The following is a 20,108-nucleotide window of genomic DNA, read 5'->3' on the forward strand; positions in this document are numbered from 1 at the left end:
CAGTGTCACTTCTGGCTTTTTTCTTTTTGCTTATGTGGTGCTGAGGAATCGAACCCAGGGCCTCAGGCATGCAAGGCAAGCGCTCTACCACTGAGCCACCTTCCCAGCCCTCGATGAGACTCTTATCTCCAGTTAATCACTAGAAAACCAGGAATGGTGGTAGAGCACTAGCCTTGATCAAAAATGCTCAGGGACAGTGCCAGGCCCTGGCTTGAAGCCCTACAACTGACCAAAGAAAAACCCCTAAACAAAAAACATCCCACATGAGTGCCCTAAATGCTTTGCCTCTTTTTTTCTTATAGTATTTTCATAGTTGGGGGTCTTGACCTTTAAGTCTTCAGTCTGTTTTGAGTTTGTTTATTTCTTTTTGCCAGTACTTGGGCTGAACTCTGAGCCTGGGCACTGTCCCTGAGCTTTTTGTGCTCATGGCTAGTGCTCTGCCCACTTGAGCCACAGCTCTGCTGGCTTTTTGTGCTTAATTAGAGATTTTGTGCTTAATTGGAGTCTCACAGTCTTTTTCTGCTCTAGCTGGCTTCAAATTGCGATCCTCAAATTTCAGCCTCTTGAGTAGCTAGGGTTATAGGCATGAACCAATGGTGCCTGGCTTAGTTTGAATTTTTTTAGATATATGATGACTAATAGGGGGTCTAATTTCATTCTTAAGCATATGGATATTCAGTGTTCTCAGAACCATTTATTGAAGGTACTGTCCTTCTCCAATGATTCTCTTATGGGGTATAGGTTTTTTTGTTTATGTAGGCCAGTCCTGGGGCTTGAACGCAGGGCCTGGAGGCTATCCATGAGCTTTTTCCCTCAAGGTTTGTGCTCTACCACTGTTGGAGATGAGAGTCTCATGGACTTTCCTGACCAGGTTGATTTGGAATCATTCATGATCCTCAGATCTTAGCCTTGAGTAGCTAGGATTAGAGACCTGAGCCATCAGTGCCCAGCCAATGACAGTTATTTTTAAGTATTTCCATACCCTTGTTTTATGAAACTGGGTCATATAATTCAGTTAAATAACTCATGTTGGCCTTGAGCTTGTGATATTTTACTGCTACCTCCCATGCCTGGTTTGTTTGTTTATCCCTTCTGCCTATTTAATATTAAATATTAAAAATATTTTAACCTATCTTTTTTCCCCCTAGAAGACACTCCAAGTGAGCCTCAGATTGTTGTGGTGCCAGTTCCAGTACCAGTGTTTGTACCCATACCTCTTCATCTTTATACCCAGTATGCTCCAGTCCCATTTGGAATTCCAGTTCCAGTAAGTAGTCACCTAAGAGAGTAATACTAATTAAGTATTTTCTTCAGTTAAGATTTTATAAATGTGCTCAGAACGTTTCTCTTGTTTCTAAAATTATCATGTTACTATTTTTAATAAATATGTATTGACTATTGAGAAATCTACTTGTTTGTATTCTACCTTCTCAAAGTGAGTTATGATGTGGTTGGGCACCAGGGTGGCTCACATCTGTAATTTTAGCTGATATTCAGGAGTTTGAGATCTGAGAACTGAGGTTCTAAGGTTTATAGCCAGCCAGGCAGAAAAGTCTATGAGATTCCATCTCTAATTAACCAGCAAAAATCTGGCTATACATGTAACTCAAGTGATTGAATGCCATCTATGAGCAAAAAAGCTGAGAAGCAACAGAAATCTCAAGTTCAAGCCCTGGTACTGGTGCCTAATTCCAATTGTGCACACTCTCTCTCCCTCCTTCCATACACACACAGACACACACACACAGACACACACACATAGACACACACACGTTATATGTATTAAATGTGCATGTGCATATATAGGTATGTTTATATTCCTGTATGAAATATTTAAGCTCAACAGTTGTGACAGGATTAAGCAGAAATATAAGCAAAGCAGTTTTGAAAACAAAATGCAGCTGTTTTATAGGATTATTCTTTGGAAGGATTCAGAAACATTTTCTTGAGTTTTACAAGCTGTAGTATTACAAAAATGAATGGCAAGGGATATACCTGTAAGCATCAAGAATCTCACCAGTTTGATCAGTATTCTGGTACTAAAATCATGGTTTTGACCTAGTATTTAAGAAACTCTTCATTTTGTCCTTTCCTTCCAGATCCCTGTCCCCATGCTTATTCCATCCTCAGTGGGTAATGAAGACAAAGTCACTGAGAGTATTGAAGACATGAAGGAAAAGCTTTCTACACATCCATTTGAAGCTGATCTCCTTGAGATGGCAGAAATGATTGCAGAGGATGAAGAGAAAGAGAAGACCCTGTCCCAAGGAGGTTGGTACACTCTTTAAACAAGGAGAGACACAGCTAAATTTGTCAGAAACTCAAGTCACTTTAAACTTCATGATTATTTTGTGGTTTTGTCCTTACATTCAAAAATCCCTGGTCTATATGTAATAATTCCAGATATATCACCAGCATTGGATAAACAGAACTGTAACCAAAGTAACACAGCTAATTTCCTGTGTTAGTTGAGTGATGGTGTATATGCGTGCATGTGTGTATGCCAGAAGAGGAGCTATGGCTCAAGTGGTAGAATACCAGCCTTGAAAAAAAGCTAAGGGATGGTGCCCTGAGTTCAAGACCCAGTAGAGGCACAGAAAAAATAAAGAATAAAAGAAATGAAATCTGTGATCAAATTCTCTTCTTTTGTTTTTTGTTTTTTTTTGGTCGGCCATGGGTTGAACTCTGGGCCTGGGTGTTGTCCCTCAGCTCTTCAGCTCAAGGCTAAGTGTTCTACCATTTGAGCCACAGCGCCACTTCTGATATTCTGGTGGTTAATTGGACATAAGAGTCTCATGGACTTTCTTTCCCTGGGTGGCTTTGAACCTCGATTCTCAGGTCTCAGCCTCCTGAGCAGCTAGGATTATAGGTGTGAGCTACTGGCAGCTCAAGTTCTCTTTGATTTTTATTTTTATTTTTTTGTGCCAGTGTTGGGGCTTGAACTCAAGGTCTGGGTGTTGTCCCTGAGCTTTTTTTGCTGAAGGCTAGTCTTCTGGACTTTTTTATTTTTTGCTGGTCTGGGGACTTGAACTTGGGGCCTAGGCACTGTCCCTGAGCTTTTTTATGCTCAAAGCTAGTACTTTGTCACTTGAACCACAGCTCCACTTCTGACTTTTTGGTAATTAATTGAAGATATGAGTTTCACAGACTTTCCTGTGTGGGCTGGCATTGAGCAGTATCCTTATATCTCAGCCTCATGAGTAACTAGGATTACAGGAGTGAGCCACTGGCGCCCAGCAGTTCTCTTTGATTTTATGAGAGAAACAAAAGCAATTTCATTAGTAACCTGGTAAAAGAACCTTTTCCTAGCGGGGCGCTGGTGGCTCACCCCTGTAATCCTAGCTACTCAGGAGGCTGAGATCTGAGGATTGCGGTTCAAAGCCAGCCCGGGCAAGAAAGTCCATGAAACTCTTATCTCCAATAAACCACCAGAAAACCGGAAGTGGCGCTGTAGCTCAGGTGATAGAGAGCTCGCCTTGAGCTGAAGAGCTGAGGGACAGCGCTCAGGCCCAGAGTTCAAGCCCCACAACCGACCAAAAAAAAAAAAAAAAAACCTTTTCCTATTTTCAGTCTTTGAGCTTCTTTTTTTTCCCCTCCTGGTCCTGGGGCTAGAACTGTGGGCCTGAACTCTATCCCTGAGCTTCTTTTGTTCAAGGCTAATGCTGTAGTGGAGCCACAGCTCCACTTCCAGCCTTTTCTGTGTAGTTTATTGAAGATAAGAATCTCATGTTTGCTGTTTGGGCTGGATCCTTAGATTCCAGCTTCCTGAGTAGCTAGGATTACAGATGTGAGGCACTGGTGCCTGACTTTTTTGAGCTTTTTCTTTTTCTTTTTTCTTGTCATGGGGCTTGAACTCTGGGCCTAGGTACTGTCCCTTAGCTCTTCAGCTAAAGGCAAGCACTCTACCACTTAAGCCACAATGCCACTTAAGGTTTTCTGGTGGTTTATTGGAGATAAGAGTCTCATAGATTTTCCTGCCCGAGTTGCCTTTGAACTGTGATTCTCAGATCTCAGCCTCCTGAGTAGCTAGAATTACAAGTGTGAGCCACCTGGGCCCGGTTTTCTTTGAGCATCTTAATGTGCACTTATTTTATTATTGATAAAACTGTATTGTTTGTTCTATGTGTTGAATGCTCATATAACTTAGATAAGTTATATATAACTTAGATATTGATCTAATACTTGCATCTGCTGGTCTTTTAGTACTGGGATAAAGATTATTATATTTGGGCAGGGCAATTTAAAGCAGATTTGTTAGTCTTAAAATGAGAGAGATAGAGAACAGTTTCAAATAGTACAAATATGTAAAATTAGACGTATAAATTTTTTCATAATATTACCTACATGTGTAAGCACTGTTAACAATAGTAATTTATTTAATTGCTTTCATTGTATTAATGAATCATCCTTTATATGTATGAATTCTTTTTCCTTAGAATTCCATGGTATGATTCATGTATGTGTATGTGTATATATATATATATTTGCATGAATACTTATATATGGTCATATACATATGAATCAATCACTTTACTTGAAATGCACTTTTTTTCGTTATATGCTTTTCTTTTTTACTTTAGGATCTCAAACTTCTGAACAGGAGCTCTTTCTAGACACCAAAATATTTGAGAAAGGTTTGTAATTGTAAATATATTTTAGTTTTTATAAGTCTTTGTTAGTAATAGAAACCTATAGAAAATTATTGATCTAATATTTGCGATTTTAATTTCTAAGAGACATCAGTTATCTGTCATATATACTAATTTGTGTAATAACTTCCTCATCTTAATTGCTTTAAGTTAATTCTTTAAAGTACATATTAAAAGTATAAAACCAATTCTGTGAGGCTCATGAATGAACACAGATTATTTTATTGTTGAGTATACCTAGGTAATCGTCCATATCTCAGTTTTTCTGTTAGAGTTCGGGAAAGTTTCTAAACATGTTGAGAATATATTTGTTTTCTTTATCAGACCAAGGAAGTACATACAGTGGTGATCTTGAATCAGAGGCTGTATCCACACCACACAGCTGGGAGGAAGAGCTAAATCATTACGCCTTAAAGTCAAATGCTGTGCAAGAAGCTGATTCAGAACTAAAGCAGTTCTCAAAAGGGGAAACTGAACAGGATCTGGAAGCAGATTTTCCCTCAGGTTTGTGGAACACAGCCTGTCCCTTGAAAGTCCTTTGTTTAGAACATCAACGGGACTGCAAATTGGGGAGAGGGGTGACGGGGAGGAGGGTGGGAGATGGGAAGGGATGGTAAGGGGAAACAAAGGAGGAGGCAACAATGCTTGATGAAAAATGTACTTATTACCTTTCTCATGTAATTGTAACCCCTCTGTATGGTATTTTCACAATTAAAAAAAATCTTAAAACAAAAATAAAAATATAAAGACTCCAAGTTGTGATCAAGCAGCTATGAGGTACTGATAACAGTCTCTGCCAGTAGCATAATGTTCCCAGAAGTGGTTAATTTGACCTTTTTTAACCTTCCCTGTAGTACTTATTTACAAAAGATTTTCCTGACTGTTGATGAAGATTTTATTTAAGGGCTACATTCTTTGTTTCTCTTTTAAGTATATGTGAAGTTCTTATTTTATCACAAAATAAAAAATACAGTGATTACCCAATATTTCTTTTCTCAGTAAATAATTCTGTGAGTTATTTACCTCACACTTTGCTTTCTGATGATTATTATAGAATCCTTTGACCCACTTAATAAAGGACAGGGAGTCCAGGCACGTTCTCGAACAAGGCGACGACACAGAGATGGCTTCCCTCAGCCCAGACGAAGAGTAAGTAGCAGCTTAATTATTATTTCTTTTCTTCCATTTTACCAGACTTTATTCTTAAGATAAAACTCATAACAGGTAGAGTCAGGTAAATTTCATTATTCTGCAACCTCTTATATTTGTACTTTTGTTTTTATTTCTTAAAGTCAGAACCATTTTTGTTTTACATTTCTTTAGCCAGGACTTTTTCTTTTGTTTCTGTAACTGAGGGTTTTGTTTTGTCACATTAAAAACCTATTTATAGTCCTTTTTTGTTATCTCTTACTTAAGTCTAAATGTAGCTATTTTTGTATGCTTTAATTCTGAAGTTCATTGTTATATATAGCCAAGTTATAAGAGTGAAGTTCATATAGGTTGTTTTTTCATGTCAAAAGGCCTTTCTTATACCAAAGTTCTTAGAGAATAATAGTCTTATCTTTAAAAACTGTTCTGTTGAGCTGGGCCCTGATGGCTCACGCCTGTAATCCTAGCTACTCAGGAGGCTGAGATCTGAGGATCGTGGTTCAAAGCCAGCCTAGACAGGGAACTACCTCAGACTCTTACCTCCATTTAACCACCAGAAAACTGGAAGTGGTACTGTGGCTCAAGTGGTAGAGCACTTGCCTTGAGCTGAAGAGCTGAGGGGCAGTGCCCAGGCCCAGAGTTCAAGCCCCACAACCAACAAAAAACAAAAACAAAACAAAAACTGCTCTGTTGAGTTAACTACCATTTCCTGTGTGGGGAGCAGGAACTGTTTCTCTCTCTTTTCCACTTCTACCTATTTTTGTTATGCTAAAATAAATCCTTGCTAAAGCTTTCAAAAATAAATAAGTAAAATGAATTATGATTTGAGCAATTAATTTAACAAAATGAATATCAAGAAGCTGAAATATGTCTTCTCTGAGAGGAGAAAGAGTTCAAGGAAGGGAGGCCTGACAAATGGAAAGAGGAATGGTGGGTGAATACAGTCATAATAATGTACATATGGGGCTGAGAAGGTAGCTCAGTGGTAGAGTGCTTGCCTTGCATGCATGAGGTCCTGGGTTCAATTCCTCAGCGCCACATAAGCAGAAAAAGCTGGAAGTGGCTCTGTGGCTCAAGTGGTAGATCTCTAGCCTTGAGGTGAAAAGCTGAGGGACAGTGCCCCAGGCCCCATAGTTCAGGCCCCACAACCGGCAACAACAACAACAAAAAAGAACATATGTAAAAATAGAACTATGAAACTTGAGATTCAGAGTTTGGGATAGATGGGGGTGGATGGACATGACACTGATGAAGATGCATTGTACATGTTGTAATAATACAATGATTAAAAGATAAAAAGATAAAATATTCATAAATTCTAGTTGTAGTTTTGATGGTCTTCACAAGTATACATAGTATGTAAACCGCTACCATAGTCAACAGTTCTGTTGTATCAAGAAGTTTTCTCTGGCCACCTTTTGCAGTTAGCCTTAATTCCTGGTACAGAATGGTACTTAATTTTCTTTTCTAAAATTCCCTATCAACAGTATCACATATTATGCTGTCTTGTACACCGTGGTATCTCCTTAGCCTAGTGTTTTGAGCACCATCTCTGTTGTTTCATGTCTTGGTGGTTTCCTTTTTTTGTGATGGGACCGTTGGGTGGGGGAGAGGGTTCAGGACCAGGTTTTGAACTTGAAACCTGATGTTTTTTTGCTCATTGCCTAGCACTTTGTCAACTGAGCCATTCCTCCAACCCCAGTTTGTTTTATTTCTGAGAACCATTTCATTATAAAAGCCCAAAATTTGTGCAGCTGTGTAACAGTTAATTGAAAATGTATGTTTCCAGTTTGGGGCTACTTTTGGATACGTGAAGGATATTCTTGAATAAATCTTTGTGAGAACGTATGTTTTAATTTCTCTCAAAGAATGGAATTGCTAGGCTTTATAGTTAAGTATATTTCTAAGGTTACAAAAAGTTGATGTATTATTTTACATTCCCGTCAGAAATGTATAAAAGTCCATAAACTTCATGACTGCCTATTACTAAACTTGGGTATTTGCCAGTTTAGTTGTTGTGTAGTGAGATCTTGTGATGTACATTTTTTTCCTGATAACTGATGTAACTGATGCTGTTGAGCTGCTGCTGCTGCTCCTCCTCCTCTTCTTCTTTCTTTCTTTCTTTCATTCTTTCTTTCTTTCTTTCTTTCTTTCTTTCTTTCTTTCTTTCTTTCTTTCTTTCTTTCTTTCTTTTCCTTCCTTCCTTCCTTCCTTCCCTTCTCCTCCTCCTCCTCCTCCTTCTTCTTCTTCGTTCTTCTTCTTCTTTCTTCTTTCTTTTTCTTCTTTCTTCTTTCTTCTTTTTTTGCCAGTCCTGGGGCTTGAACTCAGGGCCTAGGCACTAGTTTCTTCTGCTCAAGGCTAGCACTCTACCACTTGAGCCACAGTACCACTTCTGGCCTTTTCTGTTTTTCTGTCTATGTGGTTCTGAGGAATTGAACCCAGGGCTTGCTACTAGGCAAGCACTCTACCACTAAGCCACATTCCCAGCCCTTGTTGAGCATCTTCTTATGTGCATATTTGCAGTTTGTGTTTTCCTTGGTAGAATATTCCAATCTTTTATATTCTTTGTGTGGGAGGGTTGTCAATGAACTGTAGGTGCCTTTTTTTGTGTTTTTGTTTGTTTATTTTTTGAGACAGTCTCACTGAATAGCCCAGGCTGGCCTATAATGAGGCTGGCTTCAACTTCAATCATCAGTCTCCCAAGTGCTAGTTACAGGAATGCATGACCTTGCCTGCCATAAATACTCTTATGGATATAGTTCTTTTAGCAGCAGAATTTTGCTACTCTCTTATCACCTCCTTTTTTTGGTTGTTAAATATAAGAGTCTCACCAACTTTACTGCTTGGTTTGGCTTGGAAAAGCAATCCTCAGATCTCAGCCTCTTGACTAGCTAGGATTATAGTCATGAGCCACTGTTACCCAGTTGTTCCTTTTTTTTTTTCTTAATGGAAAATAGAAAATTTTAATTTTAAGAAAGTTAATCAATTTTTATTCTTTTTTTTTGTTTTTGTTTTTGGGTCTGGTGGTGGGGCCTCAAGTCTGGGCCTGGGCACTGTCCCTCAGCTCTTCAGCTCAGGGCTAGCGCTCTACCACTTGAGCCACAGCACCACTTCCGGCTTTTTTTCTTTTTGCTTATGTGGTGCTGGGGAATCAAACCCAGGGCCTCATGCATGCAAGGCAAGCGCACTGTACCACTGAGCCACCTTCCCAGCCCCCTCAATTTTTATTCTTTATGGTTCATACTTTGTACTAGTCCATGTAACAATGTTTAATCATGCACCTGAGCTTTTCTTATTTTCTTCTGGAAGGTTTATAGTTTTAACTTTTATTTTGGTGGTCCATTTTGGCTGAAATTTTAATTAATTATTCAATCAATTAATTAATTATATAACTTATGCCAGTCCTTGGGCTTGAACTCAGGGCCTGGGCACTGTCCCTGAGCTTCATTTGCTCTAGGCTAGCACTTTATCACTTGAGCCACAGTGCCACTTTTTCTGTTTATGTGGTACTGAGAAATCCAACTGAGGGCTTCATGCATGCTAGGCAAGCACTCTATCCCTAGGTCACATTCCCAGCCCCTGGCTGAATATTTACATATGGATTTAGGTGCAGTAGTCAGGGGCCATTTTCATATGGATATCCAGTTCTAGCAGCACTCTTGGAAATAAGGTTGTTCTTCCCATTGAATTACATTGGCACTTGAATTAGGGCAACTGACTATACCTGTGTGGGCCTATTTCCAGAATTTGTTCTATTCCATTGATTTACGTGCCCATTTTTACACCAGCACCAACTTCCTTGATTAATTCTGCTTTGCAATAAGTCTTGAAATTGGGAGTATAATTTCAATTTCTTTTCTTTCTTTTTTTTTTGGCGGTCCGGTCGTGGGGCCTGAACTCTGGGCCTGGGCGCTGTCCCTCAGCTCTTCAGCTCAAGGCTAGCACGCTACCACTTGAGCCACAGCACCACTTCCTGCTTTTTTCTTTTTGCTTATGTGGTGCTGAGGAATCAAACCCAGGGCCTCAGGCATGCAAGGCAAGCGTTCTACCACTGAGCCATCTTCCCAGCTCCTATAATTTCAATTTCTAAACTTGCATTTGTGCATCTATATACATTTTAGAGTAATCTTGTTGATTTTTATAAATAGACAGCTAGAATTTTAATTTGGGTTGCCCTGAATGTATAGATCATAGAACTGGCATTTTAGCAATTATGAATAATCTGTGAACTTGGTACCATCCTCATTTATTCATTTAGCTCATCTTTCATTTCCCTCAACAATATGTTGTATGTTTTATTTTATATGTCCTTATATTCTTTCAGATTTATTTCATAGCTATATATGTTTGGGGCCAGGCTCTAGAGTTTGAACTCAGGGCTTCTTGTTTTACAAGCCAGGTGCTCTCCCACTTTAACCAGACCTCCAGCATTTTCTTTGGTTTAGTTTTTTTTTTTCCCCTCTCATTGGCCTCTCATATAGTAGTAATGGAGTATATGATCACACCCAGCTTATTGGTTAAAATAGAGTCTTTAAAATAGAGTCTTTTTGCTTAGGCTGGCCTCAAAAAACTGTGATCCTCCCAATATCTGCCTCCTGAGTAACTGGGATTACAGGTATGAGCCACTGCTCCTGGCTTAATGTTTTTATTCTAGAATTTTTTTTTGTTTTGTTTTGTTTTGTTTCTGATTGCAGTATTGGAGATTGAAGCCAAGACCTTGTGATTGCTAGGCAAGCACATTATTGCTTGAGCCATACTCTCAGTTCGTTTGTATTTTATTTAATTTATTTTTGCCAGTCCTGTACTTAAACTCAGGGCCTATGCACTGAGCTTTTTTTACTCAAGACTAGTACTCTACTACTTGAGCCACAGCACCACTTCTGGCTTTTTCTGTTTATGTGGTACTGAGAATCTACCACTAAGCCATATTTTTAGCCCTGTCTTTTATTTTTGAGATAGAGTCTTGCTACCTTTGCTGGTACTGGCCTCAAGACTGAAAATCCTACCTCTCCCCGAATATCTGGAATTACAGGCATATGCCATCATCATCCTATCTAAAAATTTTATTTTTCCATGTTCCATATTAGTATATAGAAATGCACAATATTTGTGTATATAACTTTGTCTAACTAAACTCCTTAGAGTTTTCTGCCTGCACAATTACATTACAATGGAAGAGGCAGTTTTACATTTTCCTTATTAATCTGAATGCATTTTCTTTTCTTACTGTATTGGACACATTAGGATCTTTGTTACTTTGCTAAATACTAGTAGTGAAAAGGAACCTTTTGCTTTGTTCCCAATCTTAAGGCAAAAGGATTCAATCTTACAACATTAAGTGTGTTATCTTCTGTAGGTTTCCCATGGATGGCCTCTATCAGGATGAGGAAGTTCTCTTCTACTCCTAATTTGCTGGAAGTTTTTATCATGATTGGATATTGAACTTTGTCAGGTGGATTTCTTACATCTGTTGAGATAGTATCTGGTTTTCTTTTTTAAAGTCTATTAATATGACAAAAATATATTATTTTCTTCAAAAAGACTAACTTTGTATTCCTAAGATAAATCCTACTTTTTAAATAACATATTCTTTTCATATATTAGTTTGTTAATATTTTAAGGCTTAAAGTGTCTCAAGAAAAGATATTCACTTGTTTTCTTGTAATGACTATTAGTTTTGGTATTGGAATAATAGTGATGCTAGAGAATGACTTAGCATTTCCTTTTCTCCTTTTTAAAAAATAAAATGCTAGTATTAAGACTTGAACTTAGTTCTTGCTGGGCTTTTGCATTCACAGCTAGTACTTTACCACTTGAGCGACATACTCCAATTCTGGCTTTTGCTTGTTAATTGGAAATAAAACTTTCAGGGATTTGTCTGTACTCAAGGCTTGATTTGAACTGAGATCCTATGATTTCATCTTCATGAGTAGATAGGATTACAGATGTGAGCTCCCAGTGCCCAATCTCATTTTCTACTCTTTTATGAAATATAATTTGGTGAATTCCTTTTAACTGTGTTGGGATTTGACAGTAAGACCATGGATCCGAAGTCTTTTTGTGAAGTTTTAAATAAAAACATCTGACTTTTGGGGGGTACTCATGTTATCTCCCTGCCCCCCAAATAAGCTTTTTGTCTTCCCAGAAACTTTTTCAGCTTTTTTGTTTGTTTCATTTCATGTAGTTTGTTAATTTTATTGGTTACAATATGTCCAATTCCCCCCCCCCCTTTTTTAAATGTTTACTTCTAAATCAGGTATTGGTAGTTTATACTTTCTCTTTTTCTTGGTCATTCTTACTAGAAAGTTACCAAATTTTTTAACCTTTTAAAAGAACAAATCTTTTATTTTGTTACTTTTCTTTTTTTTCCCCATTGGCTTTTGCTTATTTCCCTTTTCAAAAAAACCTCTTTAATATGAATTTGATTCTGTTCCTCTTTTTCTAGATCCCCCACATCCCTGCACTGGAGTTTTAACTCTGGGTATTTGTGCTTGCCAGCCAGCCACAACAAAGGTTCTTAAGATAGAAGCCTCATTGATGGATTTTGTATATTGTTAATACTAGTAGTAAAAACGGACCTTTCTCCTCCTTCCTCTTTCTCCCTTTCTTGTCACCAACATCTATTTCATTGTTTTCATAAAAGCATTTCAGTATTACAGTTGCTTCTCTAATCATTGCCTTAGCTCTCCATCGCAGAATTTTTGATAAGTATTAAAGTTTTCACTTAAAGTCATGATATTTTATAATTGAATTTGTAATTTCTCCTGTGATCCATAATTGTTTATGAATGTATTGTTAGTAGGTGATTTTAGAGGCTTTTTCTTGACATCTATTGAACTAGCAGTGTTCATTATTGGTTTCTAGTTTAATTCCTTTGTAGTTAGAGGGTTTATTATAGCCTATTTTATAGCTTAGAATAGGATCAATTTATGTAGCCCATTAACTAGATCAGAATGATAATGAAGGCTACTCATATCTCAGTGGGTGGGTCCAATGTCTGAAAAATAGTAAGCAGCCACATGTTGGTAATTAATTCAAGTGTGATTCACATTTAATGATTTTTCCTTCTGTCTCATGTGGATTGGATTAGATAGTTCCTTTCTAGCTCTAAGAATCCTGAATCTTTAGGGTATAAAACTAAATTCCATATTATTTATCCCAGCTTTGAGAACTCTTATTTTAAAGATCCCAAACTAAGTTTTATATTCTGTAAATTTTTGGAATTCTCACAGGGACGGAAGAAGTCTATAGTAGCTGTGGAACCCAGGAGTCTTATTCAAGGAGCCTTTCAAGGGTGTTCAGTGTCTGGGATGACATTGAAATATATGTATGGGGTAAATGCCTGGAAGAACTGGGTTCAGTGGAAAAATGCCAAGGAAGAACAGGGGGATCTAAAGTGCGGAGGTAAATACACAGCATGAATTTGTGTCTTGGTTTAGGTGGGGAGATACAAATTAGTAAAGCCATAGTCAACTCTTAGGTCAGAACCTTATAAAACGTTAGCTTTATTTAGTTCTTACTGCTATTTAAACTTCTCTTTGTCTCTCTTGGTCAGGAGGTGAACAGGCCTCATCCAGCCCATGTTCTGAGCCCTTAGGAAGTACTCAAGACCAGACACTCTCTCAAGAATCCTCAGAGCCAGGTTGCAGAGGTAAAATTTGCTTTTTCCATTTGTTATGAATTCCTTACGATATCATTGATTTAAACTTTGGAATTTTGAGGTGTTTGCTTTTTTTTTTTAATGCTGGTTCTGGGGCTTGAACTTGGGGCTTGGGCAGAGTCGCTGAGCTTTTTTGCACAAGGCTCTACTAGTTGAACCACAGCTCCACTTTTGGCTTTGGGGTGGCTAATTGAAGAAGAGTCTCATGGACTTTCCTACATAGGATGTTTTTAAATCGAGATCCTCAGATCTCAACTTCCTGGACTGCTAGGATTATTACTGTGAGCCACTGGTGTCCTTGAGTAGTTTTAAGATAAGAAAGAGCAATTAATATCCTACCTTCACTGTTACTTATATAGATAAGGCTGTATCTTTTGAAGGTGAATTTATTCTGCAAACCTAAGAGATTCATTGTAGTTTCTTAACACTGAAAGTGGTATAAAATGTGTTCTTGAGTCTTACATCAATAGTAACTGATATAGAATCCACTATGAGGTTTTTTTTTAGAATACTTGGAAAATTTTGCTGCTTTTATAGGAATATTTCTTAATGACATTTATATAATTAGCAGTGTTCATTAGTTTTAGCTATTAAACTTGACAGAAACAATTTAAACATAGTTATTGTGTATAATTTTATGGCCTATATAGTTTTCATTTTTCACTATTTTTAACATTTTTTTTTATGTTTTGCTTTTAGTGATTTTTTTTCTTTTTTCTTTTTTTTGCCAGTCCTGGGGCTTGAACTCAGGTCCTGCGCACTGTCCCTGGGCTTCTTTTGCTCACTCTACCACTTGAGCCATAGCACCACTTCTGTCCTTTTCTATTTATGTGGTACTGAGGAATTGAACCTAGGGTTTCATGCATGCTAGGCAAGTACTCTACCACTAAGCCACATTCCCAGCCCTGATTATCATGGTTTATAATTATATATACTATAAAATTTCTTCTAGCAGTAATTACTTAAATCTTTCACATCCAGGGCTAATGTTGCATTGGCCAAATCATGTTTCAGTTTCACATCTATTTTAAAAATAAAAGTTATATAATAAAGTTTTTATGGAATGATATAGAGAAAAGTGGATGAGTATATCCATTATACTAGGTTTTTTTTTGGTCACTTTTCAGCTATACACTATAAACTCTCTTACACCTGGGTAATTATTACTGCTCTTAGCTTCACCTGCTGCTAGACTATGCTGCTGGTATTGGAGCACATGCAGCCCTACTTATTGGAGGCATGTTTCTGAGATGTAGCTGACTGACTGAGTTCCTATAGATTAAATGTAATCTCTTTGCTCGAAGGTTAGGGAATATCCTCCTATTAGGGTAATCTAGGAGGTCTGCAATCCCACACTTAGAACCATAAAAGACAGTGGCCTGGACTGGGAAGGTAGCTCAGTGGTAGAGTGCTTGCCTTGGCATGCATGAGGCACTGGGTTCAATTCCTCAGAAGAAAAATAAGCAGAAAAAGCCAGAAGTGGCACTGTGACTCCAGTGGTAGAGTGTTAGCCTTGAGCTGAAGAGCTGAGGGACAGTGCCCAGGCCCAGTATACAGGCCCCATGACCAACACACACTCAAAAAGACAGTGGCCTGTAATTTAACTGTGAAGATCATTTGAGCACACAAATCCAGACCAGCTTGGACAGCATTGTGAAACCCCAGATTATAGTGACAGTGAAGTAATACTGTTTTAGACTTCATCTAAATTCAGTAGCTCTAGGAGATGCCAACCCATTTCTATTACTCATTCACTCAGAAAATAAATGTCTTTTATTTATCAGGCATGGTGTTAAGTACTGAAAAGATCAAACATGGTCCTTGCCCTCATGAGCCCATACTCATCTTCTATATAACCAATACAAGAGATCCCAAGTGTATCTTTGGAAATGTGCAATCCTGTCTGAATGAAGAATAGCAATGAATATAAAGTGTGTTTTCATTCTTATTGCACAACATGGGGCAGTCTGTTGGAGTAGGATCTCTACAAACTGGATAAATCCTCTGATTAAAATTAAATCAGGAAGTGGTGCTGTGGCTCAAGCGGTAGGTCACTCACATTGAGCTGAAGAGCGCAGGGATAGCGCCCAAGCCGAGTTCATGCCCTGCATGTCTGAGGCCCTGGATTCGATTCCTCCACACCACATAAGCAAAATAGAAAAAAGCCGGAAGTGGCACTATGGCTCAAGTGGTAGAGTGCGCTAGCCTTGAGCTGAAGAGCTGAGGGACAGTGCCCAGGCCCAGAGTTCAGGCCCCACGACCGGACCCAAAATAAAAATAAAAATAAATTAAATTAAATCAGTCCTAATTATCTACAAATCTTAACATGATATATGGTCATAATCTGCCCTTCTTAATTTTTTCTTGTACACCTAAATCCTTAGAACCTTTACATCCTTATGGTCTAGCAACTGGAACTGTTTTGTATTGTAATAATATTTCTTTTTTATTTATTTTATTTTTTGTCAGTTGTGGGGCTTAACTCTGGGCTTGGGCGCTGTCCCTGTACTCTTCAGCTCAAGGTGAGCGCTCTACTACTTGAGCTACAGTGCCACTTCCTGTTTTCTAGTGGTTTATTGGAGATAAGAGTCTCTCAGACTTTCCTGCCTGGGCTGGCTTTGAACTGTGATCTCAGCCTCCTGAGTAGCTAGGATTACAGGCATGAGTCACCGGTGCCTGGCTGCATTATAATATTTCTAAGGGCAGAGAGATGTTCTATGTTATTTGAAGTATTATGTAGTCAGTTCTGAAGTTAGTAGAATTCCTTCTGTAGGTATTCTCTGTAGGTATTCTTTAGTGTACTTCCAGGAAATAGCAATTGTTTAGAGATAATTAGATCTTAGAAAGCCAGTTTTTTTTTTTTTCTCTTATACAGGATTAGTGCTTTGGGAAATGTATTTGGGAAATCTTTCTGTGTCCTCAACTTAGACTTCTTTGCCCATCTACCATTCTAACTCTTAGCTCTTCTGGGGAGCCCCAGTGTCACTTCTCTGCACTCTAATTTGACTCTTCTTTAGTAGAACTTTTTAAAATTTCACGCTACCTTATTTAAACAAAACCTTTGTTATTGTACCATGTGTACTATGCTAAGCTTTTTTTCTCCTACTTGAAAAGCCTTGAGGTCAGGACCTTTCTGTCTGTTTGTGTGTGTGTGTTTGATGTTGAGATAGGCTCTCACTGTTTACTCCAGGTTGCCATGCAACTCATAGTCCTGCCTCACCCTGTCAAGTGCTGTGATTACAGGTATGCACTATGCTTAGCTTAGAATCTGTTTTTAATCACAGTGTGTACCACAGAGCCTAGAGCACAGAAGTGCTCAGTGCTTATTCAGCCACTCAATGTTATTTTATGTGTTTTGAGTTAATATTTCAGATGCTTTATACCTTTCCACAGTCCGTCCTATCAAGCTGAAGGAAGATATTCTGTCCTGTACTTTTGCTGAGTTGAGTTTGGGCTTATGCCAGTTTATCCAAGAGGTGCGGAGACCAAATGGTGAAAAATATGATCCAGACAGTATCTTATACTTGTGCCTTGGAATTCAGCAGGTACCAATTTAAATTTTTTAATTGATCGCATTTTTAATAAATCTGAATTTGTAAAATAAGCAATCTACTACTGCTCCTATACTTTTTTTCTCTCTTTCTGAGATGGCCTCAGATTCACAATCCTCCCATCTTATCCTCCTGAGTAGCTGGGATTACAGTGCAGGTTGTCATGCCCTGCTTCTTAAGACTTTCTGCTTTTTATGATTTTCAGCAAGTCAACTTAAGTGAAACTTCCTCTAGCCTTCCTGGCAAAATGGCCCCCTTCAGATGCAGGAGCGTCAAAAACTCCCTGGCCATCAACTGAGAGGGGTTTCATGTTGCTGGCACATGCATACAGAGTCACAAGGCACCGGCATGTGTCAGGCTAAATCACGCAAATGTTCATGGGTTAAAACCCTGAGTGTAGATGGCCTCTCTCCTCTCTGCTACCTACTGACACAAATGTGACTGAACTCTTCTCAGTGAACAATTGCCCTTGCTGTTAAAATATAACCCTTTAATAAGCTAAACTAAGATGATGTTATTATTACAAAAATTAAGGATGGTGGGGGCTGAGAAGGTGGCTCAGTGGTAGAACGCTTGCCTTGCATGTCTGAGACCCTGGGTTCGATTCCTCAGCACCACATAAGCAAAAAGAAAAAAGCTGGAAGTGGCGCTGTGGCTCAAGTGGTAGAGCGCTAGCCTTGAGCTGAAGAGCTGAGGGACAGTGCCCAGGCCCAGAGTTCAGGCCCCAGGACCAGACCCCCCCCCCAAAAAAAAAAAAATTGAGGATGGTGTATTTTATATGTTAATGAACAGAAAATGCATTAATAGCAATTTACAAAGGAAGCAACAGAGATACGTATGTATGTAAATTATGTAGTTTCATTTAGTTTTATTTTAAGATAAATATATCATTGTTATCACATTAACAGTGGGCACAGTGACTCATATGTAATTGTACCTACTCAGGGGGCTGAGCTCATGAAGATCATGGTTCAAGACCAGTTTAGGCAATATCTCAGCCATTCAAAAGATGGGCATAGCTGGTTGCTGGTGGCCCATGTCTAGCTACTCAGGAGGCTTCGATCAGAAGATCGTGGTTCAAAGCTAGCCTGGTCAGGAAGGCATATGAGACTCTTATCTCCAGTTAATCACCAGAAAACTGAAAGTGGAGCTGTGGCTCAAAGTGGTAGAGCACTAGCCTTGAGCAAAAAGAACTTGGGGACAGTGCCCAGGCTCTTAGTTCAAGCCCCACAATTGATTAAAAAAAACAAAAAACACCAAGATGGGCATACTGTGTTTTTGTAATCTCAGCTGTGTAGAAAGGTTTCTGTCTAGGCTGGGACAAGCACCCTATTAGGAAAAATAACAGAAGGAAGAAGAACTGAGGGAGTGGCCCAAGCTGTAGAACACTTGACTAACATGTAGAAGGCCCTGGGTTTAAACCTTAGTACTGACCCCAAGGAAGACCCATTATAACATTTATTGTTCATATGAATGGTGTGAGATCAGGGGTTTCTTTTTTTCTATTTCTTTGTGTATTTATTTTGCCAGTAATTCAGTTTTTGTAAGTCTCTTCAAAACTCATACTCTGAAGATCAGGAATCATTGCAAAAATATTGGCTATAACGTCATTGATCACCAAAGTGCAGTGGTTAAGTAAATTAGCATATTAATGAAGTAGTATATAATTTATTAAGTTTATTTACAAATTATACAGTTGTGCATACTTGTAATCCCAGCTTCTCTGGAGGATGAGGTGAAAGGATCTGAATTCCTGGCCAACCCGGGCAACATAGTGAGACCCCAGCTCAAAAAGTACATCTGGTAGCATGTACAAATATTGTTAAAGCAGTAGATAAGTAGAATGGGAGCATAAACTATGTGTGTATCACTGTATGTTGACACAGTCATATAAATAGATAATACATGAAGTAAACTAAAAATGTTTACAATGGTTATTATCTCCATATAGTAGAAATATGGATGTTGTTGATTCTCTTTTTTCCCTTGCCAAGTTTTCTTCTATCTGTATGTGGGATTTTGTATTTGAGGCATTTATTTATTCTAAATGGTTTGTTGAAAATGGTAGAGGTATGTCAAACACTATTTCTCTCCATTCTCAACCCTAGGGGTAACTAGTGCCCCAGCAGCAGTGAGGGGCTCTCTGCCTTCTGTGATAGAGCTTTGCCGTGACTTTATGTGTCCGTTAAGAATGTTTGCTTTGCTAGTTTTTTTTGGGGGGGAGGAGGAGGGGTCCGGTCATGGGGACTTGAACTCTGGGCCTGGGCGCTGTCCCTCAGCTCTTCAGCTCAAGGCTAGCACTCTACCACTTGAGCCACAGCGCCACTTCTGGCTTTTTTCTTTTTGCTTATGTGGTGCTGAGGAATTGAACCCAGGGCCCCATGCATGCAAGGCAAGTGCTCCACCACTGAGCCACCTTCCCAGCCCCTACTTTACTAGTTTTTAGTCAAATGGGACCTATATTCTACACGTGTTTTTAGAGCTTGTTTATCTAAATGGGAATATTTCTCTAGATCAGTATATAAAGCAGGATCCTTCCTAAGAAAAAACTCATCATTATGTGAATGTGTTACTCAGTGATTCTTTTAGACACGCAGGTTTGTTTTACTCCCTTTGTGTTCCTGCTCCTCCTGTCTAAGGAGCATTTAACTACATACTAAACCAAGATTTATTTCAATAATTAGACTTCTTTTTTGTTGTTGTTGTTGTTGTTGTTGATCATGGGGCCTGAACTCTGGGCCTGGGTGCCATCCCTCAGCTCTTCAGCTCAAGGCTAGTGCTCTATCACTTGAGCCACTGCGCCATTTCTGGTTTTCTGGTGGTTCATTGGAGATCAGAATCTCGGATATTCCTGCCCTGTCTGGCTTTGAACCGTGGTCCTCAGATATCAGCCTCCTGAGTAGCTTGGATTACAGGCATGAACCACCAGTGCCCGAACTTATTTATTCTTTTCTGTGAATAAGACATTTTGTTTCAATACACTAGTATCTATATTCCTTTTTTCCCCTTTCCTTTTTTCCCTTCCTTTCTCTTTTTCTTTCCTTCACTTTCCTTCTTTCTGTTCTTTCTTCTTCTCTTAAAAGGTTGAGTAGTATTTCA

At 38.7% G+C, this 20,108-nt stretch overlaps 1 protein-coding gene and 1 non-coding gene across 10 annotated transcripts in view; one reads left to right on the forward strand and one right to left on the reverse strand.

Annotated features, from left to right (window-relative positions):
* The window catches only part of Zmym4 (zinc finger MYM-type containing 4), a 106,113-nt gene that overhangs the window by 76,766 nt on the left and 9,239 nt on the right, over positions 1-20,108 (forward strand). For 6 of the 9 annotated variants that reach the window (XM_070008876.1, XM_070008870.1, XM_070008875.1 and 3 more), the window contains 8 exons: positions 1,149-1,267; positions 2,100-2,271; positions 4,581-4,634; positions 4,974-5,153; positions 5,704-5,798; positions 13,031-13,202; positions 13,354-13,449; positions 16,852-17,003. In XM_070008876.1, the coding sequence (XP_069864977.1) occupies positions 1,149-1,267; positions 2,100-2,271; positions 4,581-4,634; positions 4,974-5,153; positions 5,704-5,798; positions 13,031-13,202; positions 13,354-13,449; positions 16,852-17,003 (1,040 nt within the window). The remainder of the gene's footprint in view (positions 1-1,148; positions 1,268-2,099; positions 2,272-4,580; positions 4,635-4,973; positions 5,154-5,703; positions 5,799-13,030; positions 13,203-13,353; positions 13,450-16,851; positions 17,004-20,108) is intronic. The other 3 variants (XM_070008871.1, XM_070008872.1, XM_070008873.1) reach the window with 3 other exon arrangements.
* Positions 17,359-17,473, reverse strand: LOC138818093 (small nucleolar RNA SNORA17). Its single transcript, XR_011368974.1, has one exon. It is a non-coding gene; the product is annotated as a small nucleolar RNA SNORA17 (small nucleolar RNA).

Source organism: Dipodomys merriami, unplaced genomic scaffold (assembly GCF_024711535.1).
Source record: "Dipodomys merriami isolate MVZ:Mamm:240054 unplaced genomic scaffold, mDipMer1.0.p SCAF_71, whole genome shotgun sequence".
Classification (NCBI taxonomy): domain Eukaryota; kingdom Metazoa; phylum Chordata; class Mammalia; order Rodentia; family Heteromyidae; genus Dipodomys; species Dipodomys merriami.